At 46.2% G+C, this 19301-nt stretch overlaps 1 protein-coding gene across 4 annotated transcripts in view; it reads left to right on the top strand.

Annotated features, from left to right (window-relative positions):
• ARHGAP26 (Rho GTPase activating protein 26) overlaps positions 1 to 19301 on the top strand; it is a 411458-nt gene that overhangs the window by 88566 nt on the left and 303591 nt on the right. For all 4 annotated transcript variants that reach the window (XM_031671891.2, XM_072955787.1, XM_031671880.2 and 1 more), the window contains exons 2-3: positions 16169 to 16264; positions 17878 to 17939. In XM_031671891.2, the coding sequence (XP_031527751.2) occupies positions 16169 to 16264; positions 17878 to 17939 (158 nt within the window). The remainder of the gene's footprint in view (positions 1 to 16168; positions 16265 to 17877; positions 17940 to 19301) is intronic.

Below are 19301 nucleotides of genomic sequence, written 5' to 3'. Positions count from 1 at the left end.
GTCCTCTCAGGGAATCCGTTCTTCCAGTATAAATGAGGTCCTCCATGCCCTATGTGCTGTCCTGGAAGGATGAAGACACTGTCATCTTTGCTCTCAGGGTCTCGGGTGCGAATTCCAAGTCTTGCCTTGAAGAGTATGGTCCTTGGACCAGCGGCATTGGCATTACCTGGAAGCTTGTTAGAAATGCAGTCTCACGTTCCCAGGCATACTGAATCAGAATCAGTGTTTTGACAAGATCCCCGGTGATTGGGTGCCCGTTAAAGTTTGAGAAGCTCTGCTCTAAGAAGGGAGGATGTTCTAGAAGCAAAAGCCAAGTCTCAAGGCCCGAGCCAGGATCAGCTGCCCCTTCCCCATGCAGTGGTATTGCCCCACAGGATGCTCCCCCTTCTCAGCCTGTGCCCTAGCTCCGCCCCCTCGGGCCCCTGCTGGCCTTCCCAGTGCTAATCTGACCCGCTCTCCCTGCAACCCTACAGACCCTTTGGTCTGACTTGTGTGGTTTCTTCTTCCTGCCCCCCTCCCCCCAATCCTTTTCTAACACATGCATATTTCAGGGACAAAGCACAAATACCATCTTCTTAGGACGCTCACTTCAGGCCTGTGCATGCTGAAAATCCCATTCACCTTGGATGTCATGTTACCACTCTCACTCTTAAATTTGTTTCATCTGGGCCTAGCCTCTGTCCCCAGGCGAATGACAAAAAGGGTTTGATGATACCACCCTTTCTCCAGTACATTTGAGTTTAATAAACTTCTCAAGAAGAAACCCATACTGCTTTAAGTTATAGTTCAGTTAAAAAACAGTATTATTTAGTCCAGGATTTTTGCCTTTGCTTTCATCTGCAAGGTGTGAAAGGCAATTTTTAATTTGCAGATGCATTAGGGCTTTCTAAGCATGTGAGGAAAACTCTTTAACGACTCAAATGCGTTTTTTCATAGTTCACTAGAATGGGGTCTTTGATTAGTTTGGTGAATCAATGAGGCAAAAATTTCTTAATTCTTATGCTAATTAAGATTCTCCTTTTGTTGATTTTTTTATCTCTAACCTGCAAGTAAACTTCTACCCAGCCTGTGTTTGTGAGCCTCTAAGCTACCAGCTTCTAAGAACTACCCTGCGCTCTGCTCGTTCATAACGTGTTTTCTTTTCTTTCCTTTTTTTTAAAATTCCCACGACAGCCCTGTGAGGTACGTTTTATCTGCATAGTTATAGAAACGCTTGGAAAGGTTGAATAATTTGCTCAAAGTCATATAGCTAGTAATTGGCAGATCTAGGGTTTGAACCCATGTTTGTGGAGTCCATGTACTTCACACTCTTCTGAATTGCCCTTGACTTGATCTGTCTCTGTGTCTGTGTGTGTGTGTGTACATTTGTACTTCAGTGGGCTGGAAATACCCTCTTTTTTTCCCTCTTCCTTTTACTTGATTAGTCCCTCTCAAAATGGATTTCTTTGTTTTAACTAAGCAAACCATCACTGTTTCTCTTGAGGGAGTTTTTCCTCTGCTGACTTGCTGTCTTACAAGGTCTTGGGGGCATTATGTAAATGTAATTGTTCTGAATCCTGTACCTCAGTTCTCTGTGTTCTCTTCTGCTTTGTGTTAGTGCTGAGTGATTCAAGTTTAGGACTGTAGTCTCTAGGATTTGTGTTTTCATCTGTTGACCTAGAACAAAGAGACTGCCAGTTATTTTTTTAACAAAATTTTTTTTTAAGACCAACAAAGAATTGCAGTTTGGTGTCTATAACCATGGTGAGCTGCATATGAGTCCCTGCGTGGCAAAGACAGGAGAACTCTTTTAAAAGAGGGAAAAAGGAAGTTGGTAGGGCTATATAGTAAACAAAGAGTCCATTGGAGGAATTGAGTATTCGAAGTATAGTAGCTTTTTGGTGGCTGAGCTCTTGCCAACAAGAAGAGGAAGTCTTTCTACTTCCTCTTGGGCTCTGCTGTCATCGTAGGGTGCGGGAGCTCCTCGTTTTCGCCTCCCAACTCTATTTTAATTGAGGTTTTCGTTTATTAATTTTTACATTTCACCCTTTTGGTCAGGCTCTTTCTTTGACAGCATCACTGATCAAGAGTTAAGTTTTCTGGTTTTAGCGGCTTTTTGTCCCTCAATACCAGGAAGGATGTTTTCTGAGTGTAGTGTCCCACATCGGAAAGAAAGTGCATAGATAGGAATCCTATTGAAGTCACATCTGAGAAATAAGGAAGTTTAGGAGGGAGAACTCTCAGGCAGTTTTATCTAAAGTCTGTATGTTATCAAGGTCATAGTCGTTAGAGAGCATCTGAGGCATTATGTTAACATCAAAGGTTTGGCACACAGACTTCAGTAGGCCTGGTCCAGATACCTTAGGAAAGCTGTCTCATCAGATATCTTCTTCAGTTCCAGGAAATCTTTACATTTAGGTCACCAGATGATGTGCAGATCCAGTTGTTTGGTGCTTTCTTCAGGTGTGTCATGTAAATACAAGAATATGTTCCTTGTATTTTGGCAGCACAAAAGTTGGTTAGCAGTATCTGATAGGGTCCTTTCCAATGAAGTTGAAGAGCGTCTTTCACGAGATGTCTTTTCTAATAAATGAAATCTCCAGGTTGCAAGGTGATACTGAAGGTATTTGTCTCCTGAGAGGGCACTGTGAAAAGATGGCACTACCCAAATGTTTATTTTTAATAGAAGCAATTAGGCCTTTGCAATATTGGAAAATCCTTCCTTTTATCATTTGTGGGTTAAAAGAAGGAGGAGCCAAGTGCATTGGGCATCTTGTGACTATCTCAAAGTGTGAGAGTTTGAGTTCCAAAAGGGGTGGATCTGAGAGTTAGAACTATCAATGGCAGTGTCTTTGACAAAGGTATGTGGAGGGCCTCTACAAATTTTGCCAATGGAATATTAATAATGCCATTAGTGCATTTGACTGAAACAGAGGATTGAGGATGGTGAGCACACTGAACATGTTGTAAAACTAGACAAACAGCACATACTTGTTGAAGTACTTGACCAGTAAAATGGGTTCCATAATCATTATGAAGTTTGAGAGGAGTTCCCCAGGGAGGGACAGTCTTTTCCAAAAGAACTTTAACCACAGAAGAGGCAGTAGCCTGTCTGCAAGGGAAGGCTTCAGTCCAGTATAAAAATATACAGACAACGACTAAAATATATTTATATCCACAAGACAGAGGAAGTTGTATGAAATCCATTTGCCAGACTTCAGATCGTCTATCGGGCAGTTTGAAATGTTGGGGAGCAGCATGCAGGCTTCCTTAGGTTGTACTTTGGACAAGTGGAACAAATGAGGTAGGGACTTTCTGCAGCCCTGTTAATGTTTCCCACCAATATGAATTCACTTTCATCCCCACTTTTTAAAAATCATTTTGTTAACAGGCCATTGGGTTAGTGGATGTGCAACGGTGAGGAGTGGGGATTTTAGAATATCGACAGGGCTGAGTTGTTACCCGGTCTGAATCAGTGCTTTCTCTTTTTGTCAGACCAACAATTGTTGAATTTTCAATTTTGTTTTTCCTTTTTTGAAGCCAGTTGTTAGGCTGCTCTAGCCAACTTTTCTAAGTTACCATTTGGGGAGATATTTATTTGGACCACGACAGAGGTTTGGCTGCTCTTGGTTTCTTTAAGGGCGGCATTCCTTGCAGAAATGTCAGCGAGGTGATTTCCCTCAGCTTCCAGAGAGTCAAGTTTAGAATGTCCTGGAATCTTAATAATAGCTAAAGCAGTGGGTAAAAGTATGGTATCCAACAGTTCCTGAAGGTATGGGCCATGTTTCATTTTATTTCTGCTGGAAGTAAGGATGTCATGTTGCTTCCACGACATTCCCAAATCATGAGCTGCTCTGAATGCCTGTCTACTATCAGTATAAATATTGGCAGTTTTGCCCTTGGCTGAAGTCCAAGCCCGTTTAAGATCGTATAATTCAGTCTGTTAGGCTGAAGCAGCCAGAGGTAAAGATGCGGCCACCACAATATCAAAAGGAGTTGGAATAGCATACCCGGCCCAGTATTCACCATTGTCATCTTTTACATAAGAACCATCAGGGAACAATGCGAAGTCAATCTGACCCAGAGGAATTAACTACAGATCATTACAAAGAGTCAAGAGGTGATCTGCTGGCATTGAGCAGTTGTGAGGGACTTTTTGGGTGACAGCAGGGAGAGGAGTAGCTAGGTCAAGCTTATTATTTTAGGAGGTGAGGTGGCTAACTGAGAAATGTGGACCGTGATGAAAATTCAGGAGGGCTTCTACTGCGGGAGATACAAAACTAGTTAAAGGGGGTATATCCTATAATGAATCTCCTGTTTGCCTTAACCGAAAGGGCAGTGGGAATGATGTCTGTAAGGCAGGGGCTTTCCCTGTGCCAGGGTGCCCAGTTGCTGGCTGTAGTGCCCCGTGGTCAATGGTTGTTCTCATGTTTTGGGCGAGTACCCCAAGGACATTTCCTTCCTTTCACTTCCTTCGACAAAAGGAAAAAGGGAATCTGATAATCCGGAAGTCCAAGGGCAGGTGGCCTCATCAAATTCTCCTTCAAAGCCTTAAAGGCTGTGTTGTCAGGTTCTTCTTATAAAATTGAGTTGGAGTGTTTGTTCTTTAGTAAAAGACTTAGAGGTTTGGCCATGAAGAGAGAAATTTGGAATCCAGTTTTACCAATAACCAGCTAGCCTGAGGAAACGTCACAGTTGGTGATTAGTTTTGAGTTTTGGGAAACTTAGGACCCCATGAAAACTATCTGATTCTAGGTATAGCCTTGGTTCTGATATCAGATATTGAATCTGGATTTTGGCAAACCTCAGTGTTTTTCCTTGGTAACCTTATGTCCCTGTAAGGCTAAAATCTTTAGCAAGTGAGTGCAGTTTTCCTGTGAAGAGGCTTGAGAAGGAGAACAAAGACGCAAATCTTCCCCATATTGCAACAAACTAGAGCTTCTAGGGAACTTTCTATCATCCAGATCAGGCTTCAGGACTTTTGAGAAACAAAACCCTGAGGCGTTAACTGTCCAGGTGAATTGTTTTTTCTTCCCAAGTGAAGACAAAGTGGTATTGGCCAACTTCATGGCTGGAATACTAAAGAATGCCCTGCATAAATTAATTACAGTGAAGAATCTGTGTCCAGCAGGACTGGATATTAGTAACGTATGAGGATTAGGGACAATAGGGTGTTGAGAGAGAATGCTGTTTATTGCTCAGAGTTCCTGGACAGACCTCCACCCTTGAGCCTTAGGGTTTCTCACCAGCAGAATAGGGGTATTGCAGGGACTAGTGCAAGGGATAGTGAGGCCTTAAGCCTCATACTCTTCTGTTATGGGGTTTATATCTTGAAGGCCTTCTTACAGGGTATTGATTCATTCTGGGGAGAGGTTTTGAGGCATCTCTTTGAGTCTTGATGGGAGATGCGCTATGCATTTTGCCAATATCAGTTGGAGATTTTACCCAGACGCAGGTTGGTAGCTGATTCAATAGGGAAAAATGATCAGTGTTTCCAGAATCAGCCCTAGTGTCATTAGAAATGGAGCAAATATAAGATGTCAAAGGGTCATTTAATTTGCCCGGTTGGCTGCTTTGACAGCTACTGTCAAATTCTACAGTTAATTCCCCCTTTGAGGAGAAAGAAATTTCGGCACAATACTTTTCTAAGAGATCTAAGCCTAATAAATGGATGGGGCAGAGGAATTAAGGAGAATAAGGTGTTATTTCTCAAAGGGCTTACATTAAAGGGAATAGGTTCAGAGACAGGAACCTTTTGAGGTTCATTAGAGATCCCAATTATCTGAACTGTCCTAGTACCCCGAAGCATGGCTGTTTTGTCATAGTTGCGTTGAGCACTGAGGGTGCTGAGCTCTGGTGCCATTTAGGACTGGAAAAGATTCATCCCTAATCTGGAGAAATGTTTCTCCAGGCTGACTTAAGATGGAGGATTGGTAGGAGCCCCATAGTTCCTTGGAGCCCTGCCATCGAGAATCCAGAGGACATTGGAAAGGCTGGTTTTAGAGGGCTGGAGGTGCCGGAAGCACTTAGATTTGTAACAGCCTCTTTCCAATGTCCTGGCTCTTTGCAGTAATAGCAGAGACTAGGAGGGTTTTGGTTTCATTTTGGGGCCTTCATTTGCTGGAGTTGAAGATTAAGAATTATAAGTAGTCTTCCTTTTAGGTGACTCATGTAGAGCACAAGAGAGCTGGTTTGCCAGACTCACTAAAACTGGAGTGGACATATTTTCCTATTTCATCCCGGTCCTTTTTACTAGAAGGGAAAGCTGCCAGTTCAGCCTACTAATAAACATAGCGTTAAAAGCTACATGAGTGGGATCAACATCTGAAGGGAAGACCAGAATTTCTTTTAAAAATAACCTGAAGTTGATTGTAACAGTCATGAACAGGTTCATCTGATTTTTGTTTGAATTCCTGAATTTTGTTTCAATCAACAGGTTTTGGAAAAGCCCTAGGAATTACCTGATGAAGTTACCTAGTGATTGCCTGAGCCCAATAATATAGTAAGTCAGTGGACTGGTCTCCCAGTTGTAATTCTAGAGACCTTCAGGGTTTTCCTTTTTAGCAGGTTTCATCCAATGTTGGGCCTGGCCTTTACCCATGAACATATGAACTAGCTGATGTAAGTCAGAGCAAAATTAGAATGACTTCATTAGATTCCTCAGCGGTCTGTGAAGATCTTTGGCTACTTCAGGAAAATCTTTGATTGTAGCTTGCAGTTCAACTTCCATCCAGGGAATATAAGAAATTAAGGGGTTGGCCTCTAAATCCTCAGAAAGCTTAATTTTAAAGGGTCAGATGGTACCAGAGGCCAAGCCTGAGATAAGGAGCCCAGGAAGAGGAGCCACAGTCTTCAGAAGCCATTTCATCTTTCTTTAATCTTTTGTTTGCCTAAGTTAATCTCAAAGTCTTATTTTGCAGAGAGGCAATTTTAGGCTCCTGATGCTTTGTGGAAGCTTCAAAATACCAATCAAAATAGGCATTTCATTCAGTTTTGGACATTTTTGAGCTGTGGTTGTCCAATTTGGTTTTAAGAAAAGTAAGTTTGGGGATTTTGAAAGTTCCCCATAATGACCATTGATGTTCTAAATTGCCTTTGGGTAGGTTGGTCCATTTAGTTAGAAATGCACATGAGGAAGGATTGCGGTATTAAAACAAAATTGGCTATAATCCTGGTGTGTATGTGTGTAGGGGGGTGCCTTCAAAATATTCTGATAACTAGGAACCCATCTCGCAGAGGTTTTTGTTTTGAGTAAAGAGTAATTTTCAAACAGCCTAGACAGCTCAGACAGCTCACACAGTCTGCAGGCCTAATACCAGTCTGTCCTAAGGGAACATTCTGATCCTGAAAGAGCCAGGCTGAAGGCTGCACAGCTCAGCTCTGAGGACAACACTGTAATTCCCAAGGAGTCAGGCCAAAGGTAAAACAGCACAGTTCCAACAGAGCGGTTCAATTCCTGAGGAGTCAGGCCAAAAGCTTAACAGCACAGTTGCAACAGAATAGCCGCTATTTCAAAAGGAATCAGGCTGAAGTGACACAGTCCCAATGAAACAGCCATGTTCCAGAAGGAATGGGCTGAAGGCTGGCCCAGTTCCAGTTGGAACAGCCTGATTTAAAAACTTAGGCAGAAGTGCCAGGTAATTACTTGAATACAGAACAAGGCCTTAACCAGAAATTATAAAGCCTTAAAATAGATCCCAAATAAAACCTAGAGAGCTTCAAAATGCAAAGAGGGTAGAAGCTTGGATTTGGAGAGAAGGAGAAAACCCTCAGACTCCAGGGTCAATGAGAAAAGCAGTGAGCAACAGGGGGCTCGATGTGGATACCACCCCTGCTTGGTTACCAGCCTTGGAGTCATTAGGGGTCTTCTCTGGAACCCCATATGGGCCACCAAAATCTTGACCTAAAACAAATAGACTGCTGTGTATTTCCTCCATCAAAAAATGGGTTTATTTAGAATCAATAAAGAATTGCAGTTTGGGGTCTCCAACTATGGTGATCCATATGTGAGTCCCCACAAGCAAGAGGAGAAGAACTCTTTTAAACAGGGGTGGAGGTGGGGGAGTAAATTGGGTATACAAAGAGTCCATTGGAGGAATTGAGAGTTTGAAGTATAGTAACTTTTCATCGGCTGTGTTGTGACAGTCTCTCATTGGCTGAGTTCTTGCCAGACAGAAGGAGGAAGTCTTTCTTCCTGCAGGACCCTGCTATCTTGGTAGGGCATGAGAGCTCACCCTTTTGGCTTCCTGACTCTATTTTAATTGAGGTTTCTGTGTATTTATTTTTATATATTATAGATCTGATGCTGAATCACTTAACATAATGATCAGTGATTAGCAAATGTTCATGAAACACCTAATGTGTGACATGCACTGTCATTAAGCTAGTCCTTAAATCTCCTTGTCTATAAAGGATGAAATGCTATCACTTAAACTCTCATTGTTCTTAGGAGGAAAAGCTAATATAGCACTTCGGAAACATAAACATCTTTGTGTACATCATTTGTATGTACTGTTGACCCTTGAACAATGCAGGTTTCAACTGGGTGGGTCCACTTAAACGCAAATATTTTTCAATTGTTAATACTACAGTACAGCATGGTCTGTGGTTGGTTGAATCTGCAGATGTGGAGGAACTGTGAATACGGAGGGCTGACTGTAAGTTAAACATGATTAACCCCTGGGTTGTTCAAGGGTCAACCGTAATTATGTATACACAGGGGTGATGCTACTGATCACTCATAATTGGACCTGAACTTGGAGTTTTTCACAGGGAGCAGAGTTTCTTTGAATCCTTTGTGTTCTCCTTATCTCCACACTGGGTGGTCTATGTACAGTGTCTTGGTTGAGACGTGTCAAATGGTCATCTGCCAGGGAGAGATATCTTGACTGTGGTTGCATGTTCTTGCAGTGAAGCAGGATGAAAAGTCAGTAGAAGTCCCCATACTGAGTTCTGGGCCAGATCCTTAATGCTCCTTCACGGCAATTTTATATTGTGGGGGTAATTATTTGATTAGTATCTAAGGTCTCCTTAAGTCTTTCCTTAGTGGAAGGCTTAATGAGTGTCTTAGATGACCTTGTGTCTCTTCTGTATAAAATTCTGGTTTCCATTTCCTCAGGGATGAAGCCCAAATTCCTTAGCTTGGCATTCAAGTCCTTCGAGAGTTTGTTTCTGACCTTTCTTCCTGTTCTAACCTTGTGTCCATCAAGCAGAACTTCCTGCTGTTTCTGGGTAGATCTTCCGCTTTTGCAGCCCTTTGCTTCTCTTTCCAACTTCTAGAATGCCTTTCCGTGTCTGTCTCCCCTGCCCTGTACCTCCTCTCTTGTCTACATATCCTAATAGTACTGAACTTTTAAGGCTCATTCAAATGCCACTCCCTATTCTTTTTTCCTGGGAAGCCTCCTTCAATGGCCCCAGCTGAAATAATATCCCTCTTACACTTCTGTGGCTATTTTTTTTTAACTCGTGGATTGCCTTAGCATGTACTGCTTTAATTTATTAGTTTGTATACACAGATTAGGCCCTTCTAAATTGTATTTGCCTCAAGGATATGGAATGTATGCATGTCATCTTTTTATTTCTTTGAATGCATTGATAGCAGATTCTCAAATATTTGAGTAAATTAGGCAAAATGGTGTTGTAGTTAAGAGTTTTGGGGTCAGAGGGACCAGGTTTCTTATACTACCACTCATTAACTGTGTTGTGACAGGTTATTTAACCTCTGAGTCTGTTTACCCATCTACAAAATGGAATAATACATACTCAGTAGGATGATGGTTGTAGGGATGAAATGATTTAAAGTGCTTAGTAGGCACATGTTATGCCGTAAGTATCCAGTAAATTAATGCATAATATATTTAAAGTTATTTTGATATAGGTTAAGGTTGGTTTGAGTCTCTTATGTTATCCTTCCTTGAAGGAAGTTTCCATGTGAGTAGAGTTAGAAACCTTGTCTGGAAAAAGGATGACATACCTTTCTTTGTTCTATTTGATTTCATTTTAAAAATCAACTCTGAAAATTTCATTAGCCTTAGTGCTCTGGTTGGGAAAACAAAGTCTCCAGAGTCAGTGCTGGCTTTGGCCTCATTTAGGAAATAAAGTTTTAGGGGAAATGGCCTTAGGAACAGCGTGCAGATGTGTAATCAGAATGCACATTACGTGATGCGATGTAGTTGATTACGGTTGGTGGGTGTGTCTTCCTCTGGTGAGATGAGAGGTTTTGTGAGGCTGCTCCAGCCAGACTTGAAAAAATGCAAGACACACTTTGGTGGAGACTTCATCCCTCCAGCCCCTCCCCTCCATGTCTCAGGATAAGGATAAGATGAATATAAGCCCTTGGAAACTCTCAGGACGGTTCTTCCCCCGTGGAGGCCAGGACCCCTCCCTCCGTTGCTGATTGAGCATCCACTGGATGGGCGTCTTCATCAGTGAGACAGGATCTGTCCCCAGCACTGCATTTGAGGTTGGCCCTGTCATTTCTCCTTGAGTCTCTGCACACCTTCTCTGATACAGTTGATCGCCACCTAGAGGCCACAGGCAAGACTGCGCATCACAGAAACCAGACAAATGCTATTATTTTAAGAATTGAACATGATCTGTTTCTTTTTGCTCATATACTGTCGAGTTGAGGCTGTAGGGTGGCATTTAACCAGGGGCCATCCCTTGCTTCCCTTACAGTTAAGCAGTGGAACTAAGTTTAAAGTGCCACATGCAGACTTGGGGAAACGGTGAGTGGGGGAAATTCTTCTCTCCAAGCACAGTTTTTAGTGGTATGTATTCTCAGCTTGCCCAGGTATGGGGAAAGAGAGGAGTCTCTGGGAACTCTTCTTTCATCTGTTTTAGCTTCAGGCTTGGGGACGTGCCTGAAAGAGGACACCTGTGACCAACAGTTGGCATGTTTCCAGCTCATTTGTCTTGGTCACTTCGTATAGAGAAGGTTTTGCTTCCTGCCAGCTCATTCTTCAGCTCTGTGGGAATCTTCCTCAATGGACAACGGCAGGGGAGGTGGTTTATGTTAAAAGTAAACACATTCTTACACACTAAGCTCCAATCTGATTTACATAAATTGGAAAGTTTCTCCTAATCTACCTAATCTGCTTTTTTTCACTTGTCAAGCATAAAATCAGAGGTTCACCTTTGATGAGTGTAATGAACTATGGAGTACCCGACTTCCTCTTTCCCTTTGTTTTTTCTGTGACACCCGCTCTCAGCCAGACACTGTGCTAGGTTCTGAGGATACGGTGGTGAGCATGAAGGGAAACAGCCCTCACCCTTATGGAACTTACCCGTCGGGGAGATACTAATCAAATAATTACCCAAACAATATAAAATTGCTGTGAAGAAGAGGTACAGAGGATCCTGGGAGTGAAATTGGGGCAGAGTTTGGCCTGATTAGAGAAGTCAGGGAAGGCTTCTTGGAGGAAGAATCTGCTGAGCTGAAGGCTGTATGTAGGAGCAGGGCACATCCCAGGAACTGGCAGAGTCCAGGGCTTCTAGACCCCACTGGGAGGTGGCAGCCTGGACCCTGCAGGACGTCGCGGGCCTTTGGAAGGACTTTGGTCTTTGATCTTAGAGCTCTAGAAGCCATGGCAGGATTCACTGCTGGAGCTGACACATCTGGGTAGAGAGCCGCTGCTGGGACAACAGTGGATGTGGGGAGACCAGGGAGGGGTGCTTGCAGTTATCCAGGCCATTGGGGGTATTCGGTGCCGGGGCTGGTGATAACGGAGGATTGTGCTTAGGAGGCACAATGGACCGACTTGGGAAGGACACTGTTGCCATCAAGGATGACACGTGGGTGTCTGACTCTGACTTGTGTGTGAGGATGAATGGTGGTGTTCTCTGGGGACACAGGATGAGACCCTTGGTTGGCTCTCTGGGGAGCTGGTAGGAGAGGAGAGAGAATTTGGTTTTGAGCGTGTTGAGTGTTGCCTGGGAGTGGGGCTTGTGGGGAAAAGCTGCAGTCTCTCGGGCTCATGTCCACCTCACAGCTCTCACCGCGGGTCCTCTTGCCTGGGGAATCTCAGACACTGAAGGCAACTCGTGTGGCTGTGGCCGATCAGATCAACACAGCGGGTCTGGAGGGCCACCATGCCCAGCCCTATCCTAGGCACTCATTGTGCTTTGTGATATAAGACTGCTCATGAGTAATTCCAGAATCATCCCAACTGCAGGGTGATGAGGTGCAGAGGGTAAGTGTTGCAAGTACTTACCTTGCCAGCTGGTCTTTATTAACTGTTTCTAAGTCCAGGGACATGTGACAGAGTAGCAGAACGTTTTAAGGGTAGTTATATCCCATCTCGATGACTTTGGAGGTCAGATGCACTGAAAAGAAATATAATTGCAAAGTTACTTTGAGGCCTTTGTGCGTGTGTGTTTGTGTATGTTAAGTTTTACCCAAGGAGGGAAAGGAAAGGGCTTGTCTTTCAGTATTACTAGTAAAACTTAAATAAATCAAGGTAGATTCTAGCTTTTAAAAAATGAGGGTAAACCTTCTGTTTTGGTGAAAGAAAGAATTATACCTGGCTTATTCTCATAAACTCTGCAGGTTAGTACCTGCTGTGGCAGAGCACAGTATCTCCCAGAAGAGAAGGGCACTTTTCCCTGGTCCCGGAGTGAGCAGGCAGCTGTAGGAACAGCCCATCAGGGCCCAGGCCTCCGGCTGCTTCCATCTCCCTTACCTGCCTGGTCTCCCCACTCAGAGGCAGAGCCTGCTTGCTCTGTAAAGCGGAGACTTGTCCTCCCCAGAGGCTGCCAGTTACGCCTTTGCTCTGCTCTGGCCAGCATTCTGCCTTTCGAGCAACAGATGTTTCTGCAAAGTAAATATTATTGACGCTGCTTGGCTCCGAGCTGTGTCTTGCACTGCCTGAACACGGAACCATGGGGTTATACGAGCAGGGTGCCACGGAGCTTGGCGTGCACCCAGCGCCGGCACCAGCCTCCCCGCCTTCCTCTCTCCTCTTCCTGGAATGTGCGTGTGAGGTTCCTGTGTGCATCACAGTGAAGGCTCCAGAAGGAGATCTCTGTGCAGCTGCACATCCACACTAATCACCTACGTAAGAGGCCAGCAGTCTTTTTGGGTGGAAGTAGCCAAGAAGCAGTGGCTTTGGGGATGTTCTCTTTTTGATGTCCTCTCCGTTGTCCCAAGTAACAGAGGGGAGTCTGTCTTCATGGTGTCAGGCAGCATCGTGTGACAAAGGAGCATCTCAGGTCTGAGAACTCAGTCAAGTCACAGATCCACTTCTAGAGGTTGTGTACTGGTTTTTGTTTTTGTCTTTTGGTCTTTTTAATTTAATTTAATATTGATTGATCGATCGATCAATTGGTTGTGTGCTCTTGGCTTCTCTGAGCTCAGTACAGGGAGTCATGCTCACCTTCCCTGGGGCCTGCCACTCGAGGACTCACATATTGAGGAGGAGGAGCCCAGCTGAGGCTGACAGTGCACAGAGCTCTTGGTGTGTCCTGCTGGATCTCCTGACAGCTCGGCAGCTTCAGTAGGTCTCCTCACTCAGAGGCCGACAGCTTCTGAGTGAGGTGAGATGGCACAGACTCTGTGACAGCCCCCAGGTTTGTTAATTCTCTGGTGAATGAAGGAGTTGGAACTTGAACCCGGGAGCCCGTGGAGGTTAGGGTGAGGGCAGGGGGCTGCAGAAGGAGTTGATCAGTGTAGAACCAGCCCCCACCCACCCCCGTCGTGCAACACACATGGAGAAGGGAGGTTCTCCAGAGCAAGCTGGAGATGCTGTTCCAAAGACTAGGGTGTAGATGCTAAACAAGAAAACAACCGGCATCCACTGTACTTTTACCCTGAGATCTCCCTCCCGTGCGCCATTCCAGCCCGTGGTGAGTTCCTTTCCAGGTTCCGGGAACTGGGAGTCTCACTCTACCCAGCTGTGCTCCCTGGCCCGCAGCCCAGTACTGACTCCACACCAGGACTCATTACCTCATCTCCCATCCAGGGGACCGGCCTCCTTATCAGCTTCGTGGGGCCCTCATCGCTTCTCAGCTGCTGCCGTGGTGGGGTGTGCTGCGGGCCTGCGGATGGGGACGTCGGCTTACCTCCTGGTCATAAGCTAGCCGGCCTGCCCCTGGTTACCGGAGGCTCCCGTGGAAGGCCCACAGGGGTCCTGTCGTGTGTTAGTAGCCACGCCTCGCTCCTCCTTGGCAGCTGCTGCTGGCAGCGCCGCTGTTCAGGTGTGCGCCTGAGCATGGGTGACGTTTCTCCTTTTTTCCGCTTTGTTAAGAAGCTGGTTCAGCTTGAGTCTCTCTTGCCCTATTGGGGAGGCCCCGCAGGGTTGCCGGGTGAACTGAGAAGCTGTCCTGTGCTTACCGCTTGCTTAGGCCTTCCTCTGTGAGTTCTGATCTGAGGAACATTCTGACAAAGCCGAGGCTGAGTACCACCCGCCCACATTCCAGGCGCTGCACGCTCTGGGCCTCTCGGAAGGCACCCTCTTCTATTCGGAAAGAGCATTCTTCCTTGTTTTCTTCCTGCCTGCCCGTGGCCGCCCCTGCCCTTCCTCCCCACAGTGTTCTGACCTTCAGATGCATCTGCTTCTTTCTTGACTTGCCAGGGAGTGGTTTGTGTTCTCAGGGAGCTCCTCAGCCTGGGTTGGCCAGTTTTAAGAGATGCCTACTTTCCCTGCCAGCATCTTGGGACTTTTTTGCCAAGCACCGTTCCATTAAAGTGACCGAACCAGGGAGGGACCGGAGACCCCTGTGTTCTTCTCCACAAGTGCCTTCCTCTTCTGCTGTCTAACAGAGGGCCTCGTACAAGCCATAACTACCTCGGGACCCACGTCATCCGAGCTCAGTTTGGGAGAGTGGTCCCGGAGCGGGAGCCTCTGGTATCCATGCATTTTTCAGAGCCCTAGACCCGAGAGCAGCAGGTCAGCCCCGTCTGGTTCTCACACTGGCACCATTGCTTGGAGTGAACACTGGGATTGGTGAACTGAACAGTGGGGGTTGGATTTGTATACAGCGCCTGCCCCCCTACCCACCCCCTCATTATTCAGCACATGTGGAGCACAACACACTGCCAGGTACATGGAGAAGAAACAAACAGCCCAAACCAAGAGAATAACAAAATGTGCCCCCCTAACCTCAAGGGACAAATCTGGAAACTAAAAAAGGGAAGAACGCAGGGTCATGGGTGCTTTTATTCCAAGAGGCTGTGTTGATCTGTGAAGCCAGAATCCCTGACCCCACTCTCCCCAGGATCTTATTAAAGCCAGACCTCGTTGCCAGTTATGCGTCATATTTCCCCCCTCTGGGAATTTGGACATAATGCCATTTCCCCTTCAATGAGGGAAACATGTACGGGGGTAATTTGAATGATTAGCTTAATCTGCAGGAAGGCTGCACGTGGAATTAAGTTAAGCACATTTGGGCCGAGCAGCTGTGCCTGTCAGGCCACTTAAAGGTACCTTGGTGGTTTATACCCTTAACAGAAGCTGAGGGTTCAGGAAGGATCATTGGCTTTTATTACTGTCTTAAATGAAAGCTTATTTTTTAAATTTGACAAGGGCCTCTGAGAGAGCTTTCTTTATAGATACCATGTGTGGGGTGTGTTTTTACCCCAACGCAAAACGTTGCCAGGGCTTTGTTCTCGTGGCGCTGGTGAAACGAGGCGACCCAGGGAAGTGGTTCAGGCGGAGATTTGTCCGCTGGGGGCCTAGGGCGTTCTGAGCACTCGGGCCTCACATGGGCTTGAGTTGGAAGAGGAAATCCGGGTGCTCCTGTGCCACCCAGACAGTTCCATACCCCCCACCTCAGACCAGTTTGTCATGTGAGTCTGACATGGGGGCAGCTTCACTCGGAGGGTCAGCAGCAGAGCTGACCCCCGGGGCTGCAGATGTTCATGTGGGCTCCGCCCGCCGCTTCTTCCCCCACCTGCTTAAGCAAGTGGATTCCCACCAGTGTGAGATGGACATGGCAGGGCTGGCTGAGGAATTAGAGAGGACCAGAACTGTTAAAGCACGTGTGATAAAAATACTAACTTCTAAAGCACATCAGCTATTTCATTGTTATAAACGAGTATTTACTGTTTAGAGTTTACATTCTTTTGTGCTTTGAGATGGACTTGGGAACAAGTCTGCCAGCGACGGTGTTAGTAGAAGGGCTAAAAAGTGCAGCAAATGTGAAAGCCAGTTTATTTCAGTAATTCGTGTTTTTTACTCTTTTTTCTTGCTAGATTTATCTTCAGCGAAGCGGAAATTTGCAGATTCCCTAAATGAATTTAAATTTCAGTGCATAGGAGATGCAGAAACAGATGATGAAATGTGTATAGGTAAGTTGTAACCATGTGCAAGATTTAAAAAAAAGTGCACCATTTACCACAACTTTGTGTCCTCGCTGAGCCTTTCCCCTACGATAGGATGTATGTAAGTGTCATAAATGAAGAAGTCCATAGTAACAGTGGAGGGGGCCGAGTTCACTGAGGGTCAGGGGCCCGGGGCTCTCCTGGCCTCCTACTCAGAGTCCTGGGGTTGCCTCTGTCACCCTCCAGCCTGCAGGAGAAAGCTTGAAGGCTTGCACTGGGGCCCTTCTCTCCACCCGTCTGTAGCATTCTGCTTCTGGCTGGTTTTGTAGCATTCTCTCCCCCAACCACAGTACTTTAGAATTAGAACACATGCAGAACATGAGTACATGGGGGATGGTAAGGGGAAGAATTAGATCAGAGGTTGCAAGTGATAGCTTGTGGGCTGAGGTCCTCATGAGCTGTGTTTTCTTTGGCACTCATTTTTTTTTTTCATTGCATTAACACATACATTGAACTTATGGAAAGTTCCAGGTTTCCAGGTTCTTTGTGAATTGGGGAGTCTGATCAGCTGGCCCCACATTCTGGCCTGGCAACAGTTGGCTGGAGCTCTGTGGCCACTGCTGCCTTTGGGTGGGAGAGGAGCTCAAGGTCCAGCTCACCAGGGCCCCACCTCTTCCTTTGTCTCCTTAACAAGAGGCTGAGAGTGGGGTCACCATTCATCACCTCGCTGTGCCGCGTCACCCTTCACCATCCCGTCTCTTCTGTGGGCAACATTGAGTACAGAGGATTTGCAACGTCAGGACAGCTGTTTTTGCCAGGGCCTAGTCACCGCACCTTCTTCTTCTTCCATTGGGCATCTTGGTTGACTCCATTATTAAAAGAGCAAGAGTTGAGAAAGTTACACTGAACTAATGACGTCACCAAATTAATGATGCCTGTGGAGTCCCTGTTGCCATGCAGAGCGTCAGGATCAGGTGACCGGGAGACAGTTGTAACTCCTGAACATATGGATGCTTTTCCCAACATGACAGGAATGTCTTGAGTGTCCTCAGGGCTCTTGCACTTGATGCCCATTGCCCTTGGGAATAATTCTGGTGAAGGAGTCTGTCCACGTGTGGCTGCCTTGCTGCCAGCTATGGTGCAGTACTAAAGGGCTTGAGGATGCAGGGAGGAGGAACCCAAGGAGAAGCCAGAGGGCTGGCTTCCCATGCCAGCAACGTTGTTGGTTTAACGTGGGTGCCAAGAAAAGGCTGGGTTCTGACGCAGCCCTACAACAAAGGTTGAGGAGGTCGAATCCTGGGCAGGAAATTCTTCATCTCCTAAGAGGAACTCTACCCGGTCCGGCCCTGAGCCTGGGAGCCGGCCAACATCCCATCAGTCCTGGGTATTCTCAGCAACAGGCAGATCTTTTCCTTGAAGGAAGCCCTTCCCTAGCTAGAGTGCCCGGTGGATTATCCTGCATTCCTGGGTCTTCCTTCATGGTTAATGATTAAAAGCTAAGGGAAGCTTTGCAAAGGGTTGTCTTTAGGTTTCTGCGTATGCCCAGGGGTTCCAGTCCATAAGGTAATGGCTGTATCTGGACGGGTTCCCAAAGGTCCGTTGCTCTTTCTTCCACCTCATGGCCCCTTTCTCTTTTCCAGCAAGGTCTTTGCAGGAATTTGCTACTGTCCTCAGGAATCTTGAAGATGAGCGGATACGGATGGTGAGTATGGCTGGGCTGCCCAGGGTCCTGGACAGCGCGGTTGCCTCAAGGCAGCACAGGATTTGTTGTCAGAAGAACAGGGTTTGAGTCCAGACTCTGCCACTTGCAGCTTTGGACTCTTGAGCAAGCCGCATCTGGCATCCTGGCAGGGTCTCACGTACATGTTAAAGGGTTACCCTGGATAACTTGAGAACCACATTGTTGTCCCCTTGAAGATTCACAATAGGGTGTATATGTAAAGTGTATGACTTAGGGTGGGTCCTTGGAATTGTTTACCTTTTGGGAGCCTCAGATTCCCTGCTGGCAGATTGGAAATGAAGGAGCCCCACTCGGCTCCCCTTCTCCTCACTTTATTAAACCCATCCAAGAGCACGTCCCCGTTTTTCATTCCAAAGCACCTAACACAGTGCCTGCCATGTTAGTAGGCACCCAGTCAGTGGGCACTTAGTAAATGATGGTAAATACACGAAGTTCTTCAGAGAGGCACTGCGCACATTCAAGAACCAAATGCTGATCTCCAGGTTCTTAAGATATATCTTTGTGCTAGATGTGGTTCAGCATTGACAGATGAAGGATTTTACATCCACAGGCAGTTCTTTTGCATCCTCGAAGCTTCATGCTGACTTGTCCCGAGGTGGGCTTGTCTCTAGGCAGTGGTGCTCCAGAGGCGTAGGGAAGAGTCCATCAGTGAGCATTTTTCTTCTCCTCCCATACTAACGGCCGGTAGTTTCAGGACTAAGTCTGCTGCCTAAGTCTGCCCAGGCTGCAATAACAAAACACCAGGGACTGGGGGGCTTAAACAACCAACATTTATTTTTCACGGTTGCTGATCTGGTTCCTGGTGAGGGCCCCTCTTCCTGGCTTGCAGACCGCCACCTCCTTGCTGTTTCCTCCCAGGGCAGAGAGAGGGTCAGGGCGCTCTCCTCTCTGTTCTTGTAAGGGCCCCAGTCCTGTCATGAGGATTCCACCCTTATGACCTGATCATCCTATTGAGGGTGCTAAAAGATAAGCTGAGGCGTGTTAAATTTTGATTTGAATTGGGCAGCAGCCCCGACCTGGAAGTGTGGTTGGGAGCTCTCCACCAACAGGAGTCAGTGCGGAGGCTTTTTACAGATCAGCCGCGGGAGCAAAGCAAGGACACGATCTGATTGGAGACAGCCTAAGCGGTCGCCTTATTTGGGAAAGTCTAGTCGTTTGTGATTGGTTGTCAGGTTTCAACGTCTTGACCGTGTGTGATTTACAGCCTTCGGCTTTGTTTTGCTTAGATAGGCTGCTAAGCCATTAGAGCCACCTCAACCTCATGGCCTCCTTGTTTAATTTAACAGGGGTTAGGGCTTCAGTATATGAATTTTGGAGGGGATG

Source organism: Vicugna pacos, chromosome 3 (genome assembly GCF_048564905.1).
Source record: "Vicugna pacos chromosome 3, VicPac4, whole genome shotgun sequence".
NCBI classification, from domain to species: Eukaryota; Metazoa; Chordata; class Mammalia; order Artiodactyla; family Camelidae; genus Vicugna; species Vicugna pacos.
Note: the sequence above shows the minus strand (reverse complement) of the source record. Positions and strands in the feature narration are given on the sequence as shown.